The sequence below is a fragment of the Gadus macrocephalus genome, chromosome 20, assembly GCF_031168955.1.
Source record: "Gadus macrocephalus chromosome 20, ASM3116895v1".
Classification (NCBI taxonomy): domain Eukaryota; kingdom Metazoa; phylum Chordata; class Actinopteri; order Gadiformes; family Gadidae; genus Gadus; species Gadus macrocephalus.
Window position 1 is genome coordinate 5419577 of NC_082401.1, and position 20145 is coordinate 5439721.

At 45.1% G+C, this 20145-nt stretch overlaps 1 protein-coding gene across 2 annotated transcripts in view; it reads right to left on the reverse strand.

The window, feature by feature from the left end:
• Window positions 1-7017: 7017 nt before the first annotated feature.
• gli2a (GLI family zinc finger 2a) overlaps window positions 7018-20145 on the reverse strand; it is a 78633-nt gene continuing 65505 nt past the window's right edge. For both annotated transcript variants that reach the window (XM_060039579.1, XM_060039580.1), the window contains exons 8-14: window positions 18200-18310; window positions 17007-17147; window positions 13995-14144; window positions 12988-13152; window positions 12508-12789; window positions 10753-11125; window positions 7018-10472 (exon numbers count right to left, since the gene is read on the reverse strand). In XM_060039579.1, the coding sequence (XP_059895562.1) occupies window positions 8200-10472; window positions 10753-11125; window positions 12508-12789; window positions 12988-13152; window positions 13995-14144; window positions 17007-17147; window positions 18200-18310 (3495 nt within the window). In that variant the 3' untranslated portion in view covers window positions 7018-8199. The remainder of the gene's footprint in view (window positions 10473-10752; window positions 11126-12507; window positions 12790-12987; window positions 13153-13994; window positions 14145-17006; window positions 17148-18199; window positions 18311-20145) is intronic.

The window sequence follows — 20145 nt, forward strand, 5'->3', positions numbered from 1 at the left end:
GGTCGCCATGTCAAGGCTTGAGTTTGTATTTGTATGTATGGACGGCTGCTTTACTAGCACAGCTTCCCACAATCCTCCCATGACGCAGTGATCGGCGGGACTTAAAATACATGACCGGACGACCTTCCTGCCCGCAGTCCAGACCCATGTCCTTACTCCGCCTCTGCCAGCAGCAGTGAGTTACGACCTCTTGCACGCCGGCCCCGGGCACAATGCGGCGGCTGTGATAGTGTTTCATTTCTGATGGCAAAGCAAGAGAAGAAAAATAAAAGATGTGTTTCTGTGAGACTGGGGTTGGATTTATGAGGCCTGTCCTGGCCCCCGGAGGTCCGGCGTCCTCTCTGATCTGCTTTTACTCCACTGACCCACCGACCCCTGGGGGTCATTACAGAGGGCCCCCCTCCCAGAGGGCCCCCCTCCCAGGCTGAATTGTCCCTCTGGCCGCCAGCCCATGTCATGCTGCTTGTTTTCCAATCAAATCACTGTATTTAAAAGGGACACGAGTCCGGAGCCAAGTCCAAACAGACATCTGCTGGAAATTGTTTCCCTCGCAATTATTTCACGCAGTAGTTCTCCCCAATGCCCCTCCCCCCCAATGCCCGCCCCGGCTCAACCCACACCACCCAGGGCTCAAAGATAGACTTCAGCTAGTGATTTTGTTGGTAGCTTGCCTGTTTGGAGCTGAAGGAAATCCCTATTCGTGCTTGGTAATGGCACGACATATAGGGAGGTGGCGCTATTGCGGTTCCGGAAACAACTGTAGCAGAAGTCTATGTGAGAATGGAACGTTTGTTTGAAAAATAGTTTGAAAAACTCTGATTCAGAGAGCTCTGTCCTCTCCCGCTTCGGACAGAGTTTAAACAGTCACAGTCACACTTTCTCCTACTCTCGGGTCCACTAATCATGGGGTTGGTGCTCCACTCTGGCCACTTGTCAAAAGGACATGAGGCTGTGTTTGTGTCTGCTAAAAATATTAACTTTCAGAATGGTATCTGGAAAACGGTTTTTTTTAATGTTATCTGTGTGGGAGTATATTTATTTGTGTTTTAGTTTTTGTCATGGTCGCTCTTGGGCTTGCCAGGGGTGGACAACATCTATCAAAGAACTTTAATAGAGAAAGCGTGTTGTAGCAAAATGTGTTACGGCCCCACGCCCCAACCTATGTAACGGGAGATGCCATGGGTGCTAATGCTTTGCCACCTAAAATGGGACATTTTGTCACTTCCACAGGTGCTAAAAGCAGAGATCTCAACGTGGATGTTGACCTGGTTGCAGAGTTTTATCTCGACACCCTAAGCGCTGAAAGTAAAAGATGTGCTGTTAGGCCGAGGCTGCGGGGGTGCTGGTCGCTGTGAGCACCGAAGGATCCCCTTTTAAATTAAGTGTTATAACATTGCCACTTGGCTCATCTGTTAAAACACAGCATCAACAATTGCAATGCCATGTTTGTCTTACGTCAGACGCCGTAAACAGCGCGGACAGTGAACAGATAATGTGAACAACAAGGATTGAAAAATGAGCAAATCAGCTTTGTTCATGACTTCTGCTGCTGTGTATCTGCATAAATTGTTGTGTTGGGTCGTGCAGTAACAACGTATATAATGTAATGTTTAATGAGACTTTGGTAAGGACTTTGCTTCCTTCGTACAGAAATTGCAATTTTAGCAATAATTGATTTATTCTATTAAATAGTCATGATAGATTTGTCTAAATTGAATGATGGTAGTCATGGGCCCTTGAATAATCTTCACAATAAAGCTTTCAACAAAGCATATTTTCTTTGTACAAAATCCCCAGAACAATTGCTGACCAGATGGTTGTGAGAAACAGCTGTTGTTGTGAAGGCCACTATACCTTGCAAAGAGCCTCTTAGACCAGCAGGCCATGTGACCCAAGTCAAGCATCTGGGAATGTGTGCATGTGACATGGCATGAATTTGCTGATGAGTAATATTTAAGTTTTTCTTTTTTTGACGACCAAATCGCCTGGTGTGGAAGTTTCTTTCATTCTCATTGCAATGACCGATTTGACATGTGTATCTTGTATAATATATATATATTTCCAAATAATAGTTATGTGTGAATGTCACTGTATTTCACTGCATATGCCTGAGTAAACTGTTAATGAATGTCATAAATACAAGGCCAGTTAAAACCTTTGAGACTGCACCTGTGATTAAGTGCTTTGCAATTAAAATTGAATTGAATTGAATTTAATGTTTTCTCCCTAACCTTTTGTTCGGCTCAATGCAAAGCTAAACTTTAGCTTGGCTCAATCCAAAGAGCTAACTTGTAGCTTTGCTCAATGCAAGGCTAACTCACGATCTAGGTTGAATTCAGGCTAACCTTTAGCTTGGCTCAGTGCCAGCTCTGTGAGGCCTTGGTTCATTGCCAGGCTTACCCTTAGGTTGGGGTCAGTTAGGGGGACTTCACTCTCTGGTCTTCAGAGGATTTGTCAGCTCAGCTAGAGGTTGTCCGTAGTGCCAAAGAGCAAGGCCCTGCAGCTGGGAAGCACAGCGCTCCAGCTGGAGTTCTCTTGGTTTAATGTGCAGCGATGGCTGTGCAGCTTCATTTAGCATTCCTTCTAAAGCGTGCTATGTAAGCTGGGTGCACAATGATAGAGATACAGCAGGCACACAGTATCTGTGTAAGCCCATTGCAGAGTTGAAATGCATGCTTCATAACCAGGTGTTTGTATATGTAGGCCTACGTGTGTGATGTGTTGTGACGTTGTGTTTCCATTTCATTCAAGATTTTTCCCAAACAAAGTCTGCATCTGATTGAAAGTCGTGATGGCATCAAACAACCTTGTGACCTTGTTTTTTTCTTATTGTTCATTATTGTTCATACAATATTGTTTATCTATCCCTCGACCTACCCATATAAATCTATCTATATATCTATCGTTACCTTTTCATGTTTATCTATCCATATACCAGTGTCTCTCTCTTTCTCTTCATTTATCTCCCTCCACTCAGAACCAGCTCCATTACCCCTTCGTCCAGGAGCTTGAAGACGCAAGTGCAGCAGCTCTCCAGCATGCGTGGGTTCATCATGGTACATGCAACGTTGATTTATTTTCTCAAGGTTTTGGGAGGTTTCTTGGAAGGCCAACCAAGAGTCCAGAGAGAAAGACAAGCCAAACCCACAAGTCTGAAACAGAACCTGTGCTGCCTCTGTGGTCTTTTGCTCAGTACATTTACTTTACCACACAAGCAGATGTACCAAAAAAGGAATCAGACGGAAAAGCTGGAATGTACTGAAGAAAGCGACACTTTTATTTATTAAATAAGATTGATGTCTGATAGCTATGATTAGTAATGGCATTGAGGGATTCAGTGGTGAACATTTATTACCGGGGACATTGTGATCCATCCCTGCGTATAGAAGAGTGACACACCATTAATTTCAAACAGGAATATGCAGAGGGAGAAGGGATGCGCGGGCGTACATTCTTACGCCAGTTACAACTGGAAAAAGGAACAAGAATGAAAAGAGGAGCTCCCCCGACTGACCAACTGCTCAGAGGTCAGTCGATCCAAACTCCCACTGACTCATAAAGCCCTTCTTGAGAACATCAGAAACATCTCACTTGCTCTCGCGGGCACGACTTTAATGGCATTCCTCAGGGCTCACTCTGCCCTGAGCTTCTGACCCCCACCCTGGCCTGGGTGATGAAGGGTGAAGCTGGTTGATGGAAGTGGGGGGAGGGGGCTATTGGAAAAGGTTGCAGTTCCGGGGTCCCTCTAACCCTGGCCAGGGCCACAATAGGGCCCTTCATAGAAGAGCGTTGCTCCGGGCGGTGCGTGGGTGGATCATAACCCTATTTCTTCCGGGGTCCGCAGGAGCATAGGGGCCTATGCCTCTGACGGGGAGAGAGAGAGAGTAGCCTTGGCGTGGACAGGACGGGTTACAGCCCCTCTGGTGTCAGGGAATGGGGGCTTCACTTGAAGTCTTCGATGACAGAAAGTGGGTGGAGCCCAAGGTGAGGAAAGGGACAATGAGAGAGGGCCCTTCAGTGTTGTGAATGGCTTCATTATGATGACCTAGAGGTCAAAGAGCAGAACATGACACACTTCGGTCGTTGACAACATGAGCCTTAAAATGTCTTTGATTTTTTGTTCTGTAGAGATTATTTGGTTTTCACTTCCTACAGCCCTGCTGATGGCTCATCCATCAAGCAATTGTTTTCATGTAGACAAATGTGTTCATTAATATTCCGCCATTTAGTGTATGCCCGTGTTTATATTGTAGAATCTGAAAGCTACAGGTAGAATTAATGCTGTTAATGGTACAACAAACATGGCTGTTAAAGCGGGAGGCTCTTGTTGGAAAATGTAAATCTCCTCGAACCGGACCCCTCTCTGCCAGTGCACACTCTGTGTTGTTTTGTCTGCTGGTTTAATATTTTAGCAGTCATTCTTCAACATGCAACAGCTGACCAGGGTCACTGTTGCCGGAGAGACGTCTTTGCTTTTACAGTTTTGCTTTGAGAGATGACAGCTGGCCAGGGAAGATTCCAAGGAAGGAGTTGAGAACAGGATGGTCCTCCCTCCTTATATTGCTATTCTGTCTTGACCCCTGAGTCCAAGGGTTGGGTAATTGGCATTAAACACTTCAGGCCCCAAAATGACTAATTTCCACCGGAGGGTGTGGGTCGGTTCAGTATGCAAAGTTCCACCGTTAGAAGTGGGCGTGATCCGGACTGAGCCATACTCGTCTAGCAGTACTCCTCCATTGGGGTACTATGCCTGACAGGCTGCCGGCGAGTTCGAGCTACACACGCCGTCGCCGTCGGTTGATAATAACAAACAAACACAGACAGTACCCACAAGGACAACGACAACGGCGAAAGCTTTGTTTATTGAGGAAAAACTTTGCTCTCTCTCCTTCTTGGAAGTCCTACATTGTTACTCTTTGTTCATTGTGTCGCGTTCTTCTTTTTCCTTTGAATTATTAGCAGGCTACACTTTGTCGGCCTGCTATAAGGTTACGATGCTTACGTAGCTGCCGCGGCTATCGCCATCCGGCTTTAACCCCGCCCCACCATATGCCTCGTGCCAACTGCATCCGTCCGTTGACGGATCCCCATTGACTTTGAATGGGGACGGACGCGCAATGCATTATGGATCCGTGCGCTCCGTTGGACAAGTTGAAAATTGTTCAACTTTTTCTGCAGAGACGGATGCGTCCTCCAATCAGATTGCGTATGCAAATTTAAGCACTGTGACACTACTCGGGCTCTGACGAGCCTGGAAACCTCCCCCATTCGTCAGCCACGCCTTCCGACGTCCTTTGACGGACGGTGCAGTGGGCACGAGGGTACTGTCGGCGGTGGAAATGCGAGCACTCACTGACCTGCATCAAACCGCACCTTCACTACTCCACCAAGCCGCACTGGACCAAACCGCACCGCTCGATGGAAATGAGGCATAAGGGACATAAGAAAAGCTGTTAAATTCTGTATACGTTTACATTACATTGACGGCGTGAGCTCTTTGTGTAATTTCTCAGCTATCAGTGAACATATCTTGAGTCAATTTTGAGTTGACTGCCTCCGCATGAGGGAATTTAGATTTTAGACTGGCTCATCCGCTCCTGGTTAATTTCTGACCAATCCGGGCTTCTCTTCTCTGGTTTGGACAGGGATTGGTCACATGTGCGTGCATGCAACAGGAAATCCATTGCAGAGAAATTAAGGGACGGAGGGAGCAGAGAGGGAGTGGACGTTTTTTGGGTTGTTTCGTTTCGAAATCCTGCTTCTCCACTTTCAAAGCGTACCTACAGCTCCTTAAACTTTGTTAGAAAACTAAGGCTAAAACTAGGGAGGGTTAGAGCAGCAGATGGAGGGATGAACTGGAGATGGGCAAATATGCACTCGATGCCAGGCTAAACTGCATGTTATTAGGACGTAGGCAGCAACAACAACATACTTGCAGAGTATATGAATTTACTTTTGCTAAAACTGTTTTAATTTATTCCTCTGACTAATTTAGCCATCATCTAGCTCATCTGTTCTGTTAGTTTATCGCATCATATCATATGTGCTCCTTTAATAATAACCAACATGTCCGTTTCTAATCAGTTGGGCTGTGCTCTCTTTCTCCCTTTGGTTGGGTCTCTGGGCCCTCAGGCCATTCAGGGGCCCTCAGGCTATATGCGGGCCTCTCTCCCCGTTCCAGCGGGATGCACTTCACACGGGGCCCTCCACTGGTGTTGCGTCTTACCCCGAAGTCCTCCCACCCTCCCCCCTCTCTAATATGTGCGGGTGACTTGGACGCACGTGCTATTCAAAATACATTCACACACGCTCTTGCAGAATCTCACACCAACACACACACACACACACACACACTGGTTGTCCTTCTTGCTTGGTTTCCTTAGAGATCGTCTGAAATTGTTAATTTTGGACTACATGTCGATGTCGGCTAACTTTAGAAACAGCTATGTAGGCTTTTTGGCTGTTATGCTTATCCGTTTTTGATGGGTTTTTAGACAGGGGCATATTTCCTCCCCCAAGATTGATACACTTGCAAGTAGAGCAAATACATTATGGAATTAAAACCAAAACTACACCTCCAACAATGTACATTCCTTTTTCAGGCAATTATGTTCATGAAGGAATACACAGAAGTTGGCTATGAAGAGGAAAAGTTGTCCATGCCGTAAAGGATGGTCTCAGGATGAAAAGTGTAAAAACAAGAAATGTAGTGCTAATTTTGGATTACTTCATTGTTCTGTGTGCTGTCGTTATTTGTGGCAGAGAGGCATATGTGCTTTTTTGTGTAAGAGTATCAATAAATATTAAATGTGGAGGATTAGGTCTGTTTTATAACCGTTCAGCGATCCCACAACCTCTGTACCCATGTGAACATTCTACCATTTGACTAGATGTTCTTCTCCCTACGGTCAAGATATTTTTGTTGCCTGTTGGAGGGATTGAACCCCTTCTCCCAAACTTTTATGTTGACCTGCTGCCGAAGCCCTCAGGATTTAAAAGAAGAAACAACACAAGTCATTGAATTTAAACAGGTAAAAAGAAGAGATACTGTATTTGAAATGTACAAAAGCTATATACACAGACTCACACATACACAAGGTCACATACATCAAGAGTAGTATACATCAATGGTGACATACTCTTTAACATTATTATTTTTTAAAGGATTCTATCAGATTTAAAGAAACACAATAAAACTGAAAGGACACCATGACTGATGCTCTGTCCCTAAACATACCATACAAGTCTTGTTGCTAACCCCTTCTGCACGCTATCCCAAGCTCCCTGCACTGCTGGGCTAAAGAGGAACATTATTTGTCCAACAAATGAATTTATAAAGAGTTGGATTTCCATTGAGAAAAAAAGGAGGTACTTGTATATTCTTTCTGATGCTTTCCAGTCTTTAAAGGGATTCCATGCGTCACAACAGATTTGACACAGAGCATTGGGGCATTCTCATTCAGTCAGTGATGTTAGAAATGGGGTATGTTAATAGAAATCTCCTCTATTTCAGAGGGCAACCCAAGGAGATCTGGCTTTGCAGTGCACTGTGGAATCAGTAAGTGCCCGGCAAGCATTAGATAGTCAACGTTGAACAAAGAATCATTGTTCCATGTTTTACATCAATGTAAAACATGATGCTCATGTCTTTTACATAATTTAAAGCGGGTACCATACAACATTATCTAAATCACATTAAGATACTGATAAAAAACTGATTATGTAATATTTCCGTTCTGCATTGGTGGTGTTGTCATTCAGAGTCCAGTTCATTAGGTTTTGAATGCACAAACTTGATTTCAGCAAGGCACTATGAGAACTGCTTTCAGTGCACTGCTTTCAAGAGGATTTATTTGTTCAACACCATTAACACAATTATGATCCATTACCTTTGCTTCGCTATGCATTTAATACTATAATAGTATTTATTGTTTAAAGTATGGCTTTATAACAGCAATATAAAAATCTCAGAACCCCCTGTGTATTTAAAACAAAAATGCAAATACTATCATCGCAAGCAAATATTATAGGATAAGCATAAGATACAGATTGTTCTTTTTTTTTCATTTATGTTACAACTTATGCTTTGCTGATTCAGTGCCTTTTTTTAAGAAATGTCATGATATTGCTGATGTCAAAATGAGAGGTGGATGAATTTATGTAAGAAATCCATCGAAGGCCTAGCATTCTTGAGCCCTCTCAGCTCATCATGTTGAGGAACTTGCTCTCTTCGGCCAAGGCGGTGAGCATTGAGGTCATGTCCCCGATTGCCATGTTGCTGATGCCTGCCGGTACGGAGGCCAGAGTTACAGAGTTGCGTGGGGTAGTGAGGCGCGAAGAGCTCTGAGAAAGGCTCTGCAGCAGCCCGGGGCTCAGTGTGCCCGACATGAGGCTTGAGTGATCCCCATCGTCCAGCATGGCATCAAAGTCGATCTGGGCATGCTCTGTGGCACCCTGTCCACCAGTGGATGAATCTACTGTGCTGCTGGTGACCTGGTTGACTCCTGGAGACGCCATGTTGGCAACTGCAGTACTGGTGGTGTTGGCAACTTGACTGGCACAGGGAGACATTGGGATGTCAAAATTGCCTGAATTGGGTTTGAACAAATGGATCTGGCCTGTGTAACAGATTGTAGAGTTGGGGTTCTCAGATGAGCTGACGATGGGCCTCTTTGGGCTTGCCTCGGAAGTGTTGTTGGCATTGTTTGAAATGAATTCAGAGGACTGGGGGAACCGGCTTTGCATGACGGCACCAGATACGGAATGCTGTCTGCCAACGGATTTAGGTTCCATTGGAGGCCTGGGCTGGACCATTCCCCTACCTCCGTTTTGAAGGCCTGCTTGTTGCTGGTGAATACCATGGAAGTTCTGCTGCTGCTCAGCCAGATTCCCATGAGGATAGCCCTCAAACTGAGTCCTTGATGATCTGAACCCCAGTATTTCTGGATTGTTCTGATCCATCATACCATTAAATGGCGGTCTCATGCTGGCGTTTCCAGGTACAGAATTTGGTGCCCCCTCTTGGCCAAAGCCTTGCTGGGGACTCATCTGCTCATTCGAGTTCACATTGTTGTACTGCCTCAGGTGCTGCTGTAATGAGCTGTTGATCATCCTCTGGTTGCTGCGCTGTGTATAACCCTGAATGGCCATATTCTGACTCATAGGCATCACTTGCTGGTTGCTTCCAAGGCCTTGACCATGTCCCTGGAATGAACCAAAATTCGGTCGTTGTTGTACGACCGCTAGGTTCCCCCTAATAGGATGTGGCTGTTTGTTGAGCTTAGCTGATGTTTCCATGGTGCCAGAACTCACCTCGTTCCACTGCACTGGCATATTGTTCTTGCTCATGCGGTCTGATGGTGTTTGGAAGGGCTGCTGGGAACTTCCAGGACTCAACTGGCAGGACTGGAAATCCTGTCCTGTCAGGGGCATGTTGGCACTCACCATGGCGATTCTCCGTTGCCCATAGAAGGTCTGTTGCTGATGGGCTGTGCTTGGCTGATAGCCCTTGGTCTGGCCAACATTCTGACCTGAGGGAACACTGTTCTGTGACCGAAGGTATTGCACTACATCGTCGGGGAGTACAATATCATCCTCTGCTGGCTGATCTCCAACTGCCATCATTCCGTCTACAGCCATGTTCTCCATCGCCACGTTCTCAGAGATACTGGGTGGCCTGGGTGCGAATGGGTGACGTTGCAGGCTCCCGTCGGACCGTGTATAGACTTGCGATCCCAGGCCTCGGTAGTGCTCCTGCATGGTGGGAGGGTTCATGGGGTTCATGCTGTTCATGCTGTTGTAGCGTTGCCCTCTGGGTAAAGACAGGGGTTCCAGGGTTGGCCTGCGCACGGGATCACTGGCACGTCGGGGAAGGCTCATAGGCACCTCATGGGGCATCATGCTCTGGGACCCATGGCTGAAGTCACTGCGACGCCGCGGGGCGGTTCCTGCAGGTGGGTGGTTGAACTGGTAAGGCGGGGCATCCTGTGGATCCCCGTACAGCGCCATGCGTGTCCTCAGGCTCATCCGTTCCATGTTAGGTAGTGGGGTTGGTGGTGCGCCGCCAACAGCAGCTGCATACTTGGCCTTGAGATGGTAGTGCTGTGCCGGGGTCAGGCTGAGCAAGCTAGGCAGACCTCCTCCACCGCCACTAACACCACCTCCTCCACACTGGCTGGCCTCGCTGGAACGCCGAGACATGTCGGTGGAGATGGGGTCGTAGGAGTCTGCTGAGCTGATGTTGTTGTGCCTGCTGCCGCCAAACTGGGAGGCCTCGCTGGAGCGGCGGCTGGAATAGCATGGCGAGATACCCGAGGAGCGACGGCTCAGCGTGTAGACAGAGCTCATGGTGCTGGTTGTGCTGTCGCGTCGCTCATTCAGCTGGTTCAGCATGGTCACCTCGCATGACGACGGGTCGATGATGCGTTGGCCAGGGTAGGAGCCGTTTAGATTGGAGCTCTCCAACAGGGAACCTAGCAGGGGAAGAAAATATGAGATATTGCAAATCAAACACATTGTCCTATCAAATGTATTTATACATACTGTGTATATATATATATATATATATATATATATATATATATAGATAGATATTAAGCATTCCGAATTTTGCATACTCCGTAAACAGATTTTATGTGAGGAACACAGGAAAAGAAGCTCTTTAATAAGAGCTTTGAAATAATACTAGCCCCTTCCTTACAAACATCTCTACCATATAAAGTAAATCCGTTTCCTCGCCTCTCGCAGACTTACCGATGGCATGCATTGGCAGCAGCTTGGTGCTGTTGCTACGGTGACCTTGCGGCGGCTGCGGTGCTGAGTTGGCCCAGGGGCACTCGTCCCGGACAGTCTTCAGCCTCTCCTTCTTGATGTTCTCTAACTTAAAGTGGACCCCACCTCCCAGGCCGCCGGCCTTCCTCAGCTGGAGCCCCACCCCGGCCTGGTGCCCGCCGAGGCCGGGGACGCAGGACTCCACCATGGGGCTGTCCTCCAGCGCACTCAGGTCCCCGAAGCTGCCCCCGCTGTGGAGGGCCATCTCTACCCCACTGTCGTTGTTGTTGTTACTGCTGAGAGGCGACGGCTCGCTGCTACACGACGAGTGGCCACCAGGACTGGACTGATATGTCTGGGGGTAGGAGGAGGATCACAAGCAGAATGAAAATCTCATCTCGTGTTCTCTTGTGCTTTTGTGTTTGCAAAACAATGGAACGAGGGATTGAGGACCTATAAGGTGAACGCAGGACGTAGATGCAGAACGTCTGGATAATATGTGAAACCAAACATAAAAAAAATGGGGGAGGAAGGAGTAAAGGAAATCAAGTGATCATAGGATTTATGAGCTGTGTACTATGAAACTTGGGTCATATCTTGCTATGATGATGATGATGACAATGATGACGTTTTTCAGAATAAACAGAAAATAGGCATTTCTTTGCACCAGTGTAAAGGAAATAAACAAATAACTGATGTATGGCTACTCAGTACATTTGAGAGTGGCCAGCGATAAAACAATTAAAGAAAAGAGAACCTTCAAAGACACCATTTTCAACAGTTCAACGGCTTCCATTCTGAAAACCACTACGCAATAAAGCAACTAACTTCTCTTCCCTTTTCTTTGCGTGTGAAGTGTAAAGCACTCTCCTGACTAATACATTTAGCTGGTATCAAATTATGATGGTCATAATGGAGGGTTTTTGCAATATCAAAAGCACTATAACATCACTGATCACAGATGGCTCTGATTTATGGAGGGTTGGAAACGGGTAGATAATGGATGAGTTCTGTGAAGCCCAGCGACAACAATTCAAACCGGCCTAAAATTAACTAGAGTGCATAGATCACAGCGTGGGATTGGCCCCATTTGTTCATAGCACATACATTTCACAGCCTTTCAATATTTATGCGACAATAGCTTTTATCAGCTCTGTTCTGGCGCCTGCAACCAGATCTGGTCCTGTCGGAGAACCTCATGAAATACTTTCTCCCTGGGTGTCTGTTTGCATGCAGAATTGCATTTAGTCTCATGCAAAATAAATATGGATGTTCCTTTGAGAAAGAAATTAAGATTTTCATGCGACAGCAATGATGAAACAAAATAAAATGGCAGCATCTCCTGCATGCTTTTTTAAATATGCAGTTGAAAGTCTCACCTTAGAGAAGTCTGTCCATTAAGAAGGTTAGAATGAGAGAGAGGAGTACATTCAAGCAGAAGCCAAAGATTGGGTTCGCATCAATATTCTTTGTTAAAACATGGGTTAGTAAAAAAGGGAAATATATTCAGATACCTTTGGTAAAAAATTAACATGCAGATCCATTCAACGAATTTATGGCTGAATTGTTGTGTTCATTATTTATTGGATTTCATTTCCTGATCATAATCTATTTAGGACTTAAATTATAATAACTGAATTTACTTCACCAGAATGCAGAACATTTGGTGGTGCAACCAAATAAATGAAGACGTATTGTTAAGTGAGATCTCTCCCACTCCCACTGGTGGATTCTTACCATGGAGTTCTCCATCTTAATGGACTTGAGCTGCAGACAGTCCTCAACACCTCTGGAGGTGTTGTTGCCCTCGGCCCTGCCGTCCAAGCCCCGGCCGCCAAACTTGGTGTTTGTCTCATTCTCTCCGGCCCCCCTGGGTGGCTGGGGTCTGGGTGGTGCATCTCCCCGCTGCTTCTTGGTGACGTGGGCTTCTGGTCCGTGGACAGTCTTCACATGCTTCCTGAGTGAGCTGGGGTCTGTGTAGCGTTTGGTGCAGCCGGAGATCTTGCACACGTATGGTTTCTATCAAAAGGAAGAGTTGCAGTTTTTACCTCAATGGTAGCATGTTTAGCTTTTGTTTATCTCACTTATGTTAGTGACTAAAGACCACCAGTTAGCGTATCAATTTAGGATTTCACACAATAATTTCTGTTAGATAACATTACATAGTAAAGTCATTATTAAAATGGTGATGATATTGAATTTGAGTTTAAAACGTACCTCATTAGAGTGTGTTCGGTTCTGGTGCTTGGCCCGGTCCGAGGCGTTGGAGAAGGCCTTGTTGCAGCTCTCGTGCTCACACACATATGGCTTCTCCCCGGTGTGGGACCTGAGATGGGTTTTGAGGTTCTCCAGACGAGAGTAGGCCTTGGCACATCCCTCAAACTGGGACAGACAGAGAGACAGACAGAGGAACACCGTCAATTGAACCTATCAACCATATGGTGGTATTGTTATTTCCAGAACCAGAAAGGGAAAGCATCAAGGTCTAATGTTTTAATTTTGGGGTCTCTGAGTCGTGCCCACACACTGTGGCAGGCCACACAAAAAAAGCAAAGTGCTGTTACATTTCTAAAAAAACACTTTTTTTTTAATGAAATATCCAAACAAAGGGTGAGGTGTGGAGAGGGCCTGTTGTTTGGCAGACAGAGTGGTGCACTGTTGTCTGCTTAGCCTTTGTTTTCTGCCATGCTGAACAAGCTGTAATTTGGCATTCCATTAGTGTGGGCTTTGTGAATGTAATTGCTATTGAAAGAGAAAGGGGATCAACTCCGATTAGTTAAGAAAGTGGAGATGAAAGTAAAATATAATTTCTTCTGAACACCACTCTTCTTAGAATATATAAGACAGCGGTAAGGGGAGAGACAATAAAGGGATAGAGAATGAGAAGACTTTAAATGCTGTGAGATAATACACATGGGATTTTAATCATGAGCCCATGCCGTCGCTCAGCTTCCTGAACTCACTTCGCAACGCGCATCTTTCCTTTAATAGACCCCACGAGCTCACATGGTCAAGACTTTGAAGCGCCAGAACACAGGCACGGGATTTCATCTTCAAACAGCAGATGAATGCCTCATTTCAAACCCCGGTAAGATTCATTGGATCTATCAACATGGAAGCTATCAGAGGTGATGAATGCAAACAGACTGTAAGGAAGGATTAAAATCAATTTCAAGGGGGAAGACTAGTTATAAGGCCACACTATACACTCATGTGGGGCTTACCGTGCACTTGTGCGGCTTCTCCCCGGTGTGTCTGCGCATGTGGACCACCAGCATGTACTGGGCCTTGAAGGGCTTCTGTTCGCGCGAACACTCGTCCCAGCGACACACAAATTCCTTCTTCTCTCCGTGGATGTGGTCGTTGTTGATGTGCTGCGGAGAGGATAGGAACAGGCCAAAGCATTACTTACTTTTTTCCTATTTCTATTGACCCATTCGACCAATGCTTTAATCCAAAGCAATTCGTATTATCTTTGTATAAGAGCTTAAGGACGCCTACAGGTAGACTGCAGACATTTGGAGTTCCATCTTATTTGGACTGGGAGTCCAACACCCTGACCCCTTCACTGTTTTATATCTGTCCGGGCGTTATAGGGCAATATGTTGGGAATTGTGTGACAAAATAAAGGGCCTAGCCTGCATGTCTAGTTTGTTTAGTCTCATAGAATCACTTGAAAATCAGAAATATGCAAATCATCTGAAAAATGACTTTGAGGTAAATGTGAATTTCTAGAACATAGAAAAAGTGTAGCATGAAGGTCAAGATTTAAGGTTGTTTTTCATGGGTTCTTCCATTTAGATCAGGGTAACTTTTAATGTGTTATTCTGTGTGCGTTTGGGATTGTGTTGTATCAGGAAGTGATTAACTATATTGACCCAAAGCCTAACAGCAACACACTTGTCATTTTTGTTAATGGCATGGCACAGTTGTTGTTTAGTCGTGTGGTTGTGCATGTGTCCGCAGTGAATCCGAAAAAAGCTTGACATTTCCCACCACTGAAAAGTGATGGCCGACACACAAACACACACACACACACACACACACACACACACACACACACACACACACACACACACACACACACACACACACACACACACACACACACACACACACACACACACTCTGTGAGTGGCGGTGCCATTCATCAAGGCTGACAGTTCATATCCAACTAACAAAGAACAATAATGTGTTTGTTTATTCAGACTCTGTGTGTGTGTATTGTTTCAAGGAAATGGTACTTCCTTGTATCCTGAGACTGAGGCTTCCCTGAGACAAATGCTTCTACGATTTATTACCTTCTTATTGTCTTTTCTTCAATCTGTAAACCAGTCTGGGGTCAATGAATCTACTTCCTGTTTATGGCAAGGCTCAAGAACGTTGAACATTAGTTGAACTATTCTCGTGTCTGGTGTTTCCTGAAGACTAACAAGGAGTTTTATTGGTCTTCACATTACAATGGTGTGTATGTCTATCTGTGTATGCATAAGCGTGCATTTGTTGGGTTAAACAAGTGATATTTACTCACCCTGTTGTAATATTGTTTTTTATGACAACATACTTTAAAGATGTGTTGTTTCACAGCGAAGGGAGTGAATCACTTTAGTGACATTGTCTAGGCATGTAAGGCATTTGCAGCTTACACATAGTGCCATTGTATCTTCACTGAGCCTTTAATTATGCCCTTATAGGCACTACAAGTTTTACCTCAAATCCCATGGCTGACACCCACCACACACTCATGAATTCTCCAACACCACACGCAAATATTCTCTGTACCCGGAGGCCGCATTGTCCTCTTAAGGACACCAACTCCCAGAATTCCCCACTAATGTGCACCGGATCTTCACCAATGCAAATGGGAGCTGGCCTCCATATTCATCTTTCCTCCACCACTGGCTTAGAAGTGGAATCCTAACCATCTATTTATGCAAGGGCAACAGGGAGTGTGTGGCCTTGCAACAAGCATCTATTTTCAGTTTTTACACTTGCACTACTGAAGGGTCTCCATCATTTTGGGCCAGTTGGGGAATCATTATATTGTGGATCAGTAAAAGCCAGAGCAGTGGCTAAGGCATGTTATTTTGATGATTTTCTGGTGTGAATCTCTTGTGTCTAACTCGAGACAATCAGGAACTATTTTTTGGGGGGCGGGATATTCTGGCTGTTAGCAGTCCGCTATTACGTGGTTGTGCTTCTGGCTCACAAAGCGTGAATGGGGGCGATTTGTCAACATTATAGTCACAGCAGGCTTTATTTTTAAGCAATTTATTTTGTCTGGTTGGCTGCCTTCCCTGTAGCCAGGTGGGAAGGGGTGAGGGAGATAGTTTTGTGGTCTCACCTAGTCCATCTCCCGAACCACCCCACAAGTTGAGTTTAGTGCTTTCTGGAGAGGAAGTCTAGCACTGTGGTCCCGGACTCCAGTTCTCAGAGTAGTCATGAAGTTTGTGCTTGTGGCTGGAGTGAGTGAAGGGGGAGGGGCCAGCAAGTTGAACTGTCAAGGATTACGCAGTCTAGGATGAGGCTAGTGTGTAGTGACTAACGAGAATGGATCAAAACCCTCACCATTAATTCCTTCCATCTCCAACCCTCATTTTTTAATTCACCTTGGACTGAGTTTTAAGTCAGTCTCGACCAAACCCTGAAAGCTGGGCTGGAAACCCCCCCCCCCATCATTACCAAACAGCCGATGTGGTGCTTCAAGGAGTAGAAGGCATAAACGGGGATGGACTAACCCAGCCAGTCAAAAAGAATGGAGCGTGAGTCTCTTCAGAGCTTCATAGTGGCTGGCATAAAGATGGATTTACGGCCGGACCTCTGGGGCTTTAGAGGTGGCGGACAAGGTGGGGGTGTTGCTGAGAGCCGGGGAAGGGGGGGTTTGGGGTGAAAGGTCGTGGGGAGGAAGGGTTAAAGGGCTGGGGTGTGCACAGCTGCAGGGATCAGGGCTGAGGCTTGGGGAGAGCGGGCAGGCTCATTAACCTGCCGCATGTCAAGCCCGACAGTGGAAGATCGGTTACTGGGTTGCTTTGGTACCGGGAATCCGTCAGCAAGGGCCATAATGATTAGCAGGAGCATTTTGGTGAAACTCTTTCCACTCCTTTGCTTTTTTCAAGAAGGAAATGTTGCAGATTTCAGAAAAGGCTTTCAATTAACTGGCATAAGAAGTACATTTGATGGTGTGGAGTGAGTCCACTGAAAGGTTTCAACCCCCCCCCCCGGCGCTCAGTACTCACGTGCACTAGTTGATCCTGTGTGTCGTACTCCTGGGCGCACCCTTCCCAGTGGCAGTTGGTCTCATATACGGCCTCTGGCTCCTGTTTGCTCTCGTCTTTATCCAGCTCCTCGTTCAGGTCCAGGATCCCTCCACACGCCTCCTGAGGGGCCAATACAATACAGTTACTAACAGCAACTACTATTGAGATATGACAACAGTTACAAGACAGCAGTTACTATTGAGACCTTACAACAGTTACTAGACAGCAGTTACTATTGAGCCATCACAGCACTTACTACACAGCAGTTACTATTGAGGCATGACAACATTTACTAGACATGTTAATATGGAGACATCACAGCAGTTACTAGACAGCAGTTACGATTGAGACATGACAGAAGTTACTATATGGCAGTTACTATACAGCAGTTACTAGACAGCAGTTACTATGGAGACATTACAGCAGTTACTAGACATGTTACTTTTGGACATTACTGCAGTTCCTTGAAAACACTTAATCGTGGACAAAACATTACAACCCTTACAGGGATATGGTCAAAAGAGGGAAAGAGAGACATGTTATATAAGGGATCAGAAATGGTTGAATGTGTCACATGAATGGGGCTTCAAATTAGAATTGCACACTGACAGTTTTAGCTTAAGTGTTTTTCACACGAAAAATTAGAAAAAAAACGAGTGGCAAACGGTTGTGTGTACAGATATGACTTCACATACGAACACAAAGACACCCCAAACCAATACTGAATCTATCACCTCTATCTGTTGTCAATACGCTACATAAAGTCACACTGTTTTGCATCTTGCTTATCTTGACCCAAGTAAACTGTAACTGGATCATTGCTATCTCAACACATTCATCCCACTCACTGGGCATGGTGCAAGATATTCCTTATTGAACATCAATCAGGGCCCAATCCGACACATTAATCAGAGGGGTAGTGTGTTTCTTTTTCTGAAGAAGTTGGAGCATTGTACTACGTTCAGGTACTGCTTTTGTTTTATATTATATGTATATATTAATATTATATGTGTATATTTAACAAATATGTTTGATGAAGCTTGGTAACCATGAGGCTTGTTTCAAGATAAAGACCAAACATTATACCACCACTATGGTAACCTTTGTACATGGCATTAAAAACCAAAACGTCAGATTACTTTGAGTAATTACGTTAATAGTATTCACTGTACCTGAGATGACGGAGATATAGGCAGGGATCCCTCTGCTTCTGTCTTGACCTTCGACCTCTTGGTGATCATGGGGTTGACAGTGCTGCTAACTGCGGGGTCACTTCCCGCGTTCTGTGGTGGCAATGAGGATTTCACATCAGTCATCTCTATCCGACCAACACTTTCTCTGTCCATCTGACGGTCTACATTTTTCTGTTTGTCACTGTCTTTCTTTATCCCTTGCAAAAATTAATTGCTATTTGCAACTACTTTTCATTAATGCACATATTTAATACTATTGATTCCTGACAGTAGCCTATTCTGTTCTGACATACATGCCAGTTTTACTAAGTACATGAATTACTAAGTAGATAACTAGAGAAGCCAGAGAAATACTATGCACAACTATTGGTGCGATCGCTCTCTCCAGAAGGGCTCAGATGCATTGCAAACTAAACAGATTGATACAATGATATAACAATATAATATAACAAGCAATTGCATGGCTGCCCTATGTGTGTCAGCAAAACAAATTCTATGCCATCCCTTCTACTCTGTTCAATAATACAGTTGCCTCTGTTCTAAACAATCAAATATGTAGACTGCTCCTTACTATTAAAGCATATGGTCGATATTTGCCATCTACATTAAGTCTAATAGCAATTCATTAGCTAATACCGCCAACAGTATATTTTTTATTCTTCTATAGAGGAATACAATAGGAAGTCAAAAACATTCGTATTCTGTCAGACAGTATTTGTCCAGAATATTTATCAGATGAAGAAATGTACAATGTTAAAATTTAGAGTGGTGACGTAGGGGGCATCTATGATGTGTATATTTTTGTTTCCAATATCAATTGACAGCATTGGCCCGCAATGCATCCCAGCATAGATTCTAGTGTCTCTGTGTCTCTAGTAATCGGTGCAACTGCTGGAGCACGATGGGGAGACACCGCAGTGGGGTGGAGGGTACAAGGTCCGGAGTGGGGAGGGAGCTAGAAGTCAGAACGTGACCCACCACAAGACTAAACCGTTTAGACTTGTTTGATAACAGCCAAACTGCGAGGAAATTTGAATGTGGGGAGATTATTAGCCTCAGCTTGAGGGGGTGGAAGAGGTTGAGGAGGGGGAGGCAAACATGCGGCATAGGTTATAGATTAGTAATGGAATTTGTGATCTATGTTGCTGTGGCAAATATGCTTGTGTGCTTTGTCTGTGTGTGTATTTTGAGCGAGTGGGGGTCCAGTGATAGGAGGGGGGTCTCCCCACCCGGTCACCCAGGCTCAATAGACCCCTTCAGGGGGCCCCTGTGCCTTCACTTCCACTCTCCCTCCAGTTGGCTGGAGACCAAGGACATGTGCTTCTGATCACTGTCAAGACCTCTATATAAATATACTGTATTGTGTCTGTGTCTGTATGTGTATATTTTGCATGTGATTGTGCACGTGGGATTATATTCACACATATTCACGTTCTGTGTTCCTATGTTTTTGTGTTAAGGCAAGTGTAATTTGTACGTGATTGTGCACGTAATAACATTCAAGATAACGAGAGTATACTCTGGTAGCAGTGTGTAGTCTGCAGTATAATAGACGGACATGTGAGTGAAATTGTGTGCTCAGATGAGAGTCTAACAATGTGTGCTATGATAAAATGTGTGCATTTAAAAGTGTGTACTATGATGAGTGTTTTACAGTGTGTGCTATGATAACTATGTATGTGTGTGTGTGCTTGTGTGTGTGTGTGTGTGTGTGTGTGTGTGTGTGTGTGTGTGTGTGTGTGTGTGTGTGTGTGTGTGTGTGTGTGTGTGTGTGTGTGTGTGTGCGTGTGTGTGTGTGCATGCAATAAGATGAGTGTCTAACAGTGTGTGCTATGATAAATGTTTGTGTAAAAGTATGCACTAAGATGGGTATCTAACAGTGTGTGCTATGAAACATCTGTGTGTGTGCAAGAAGAAAAGGGCGG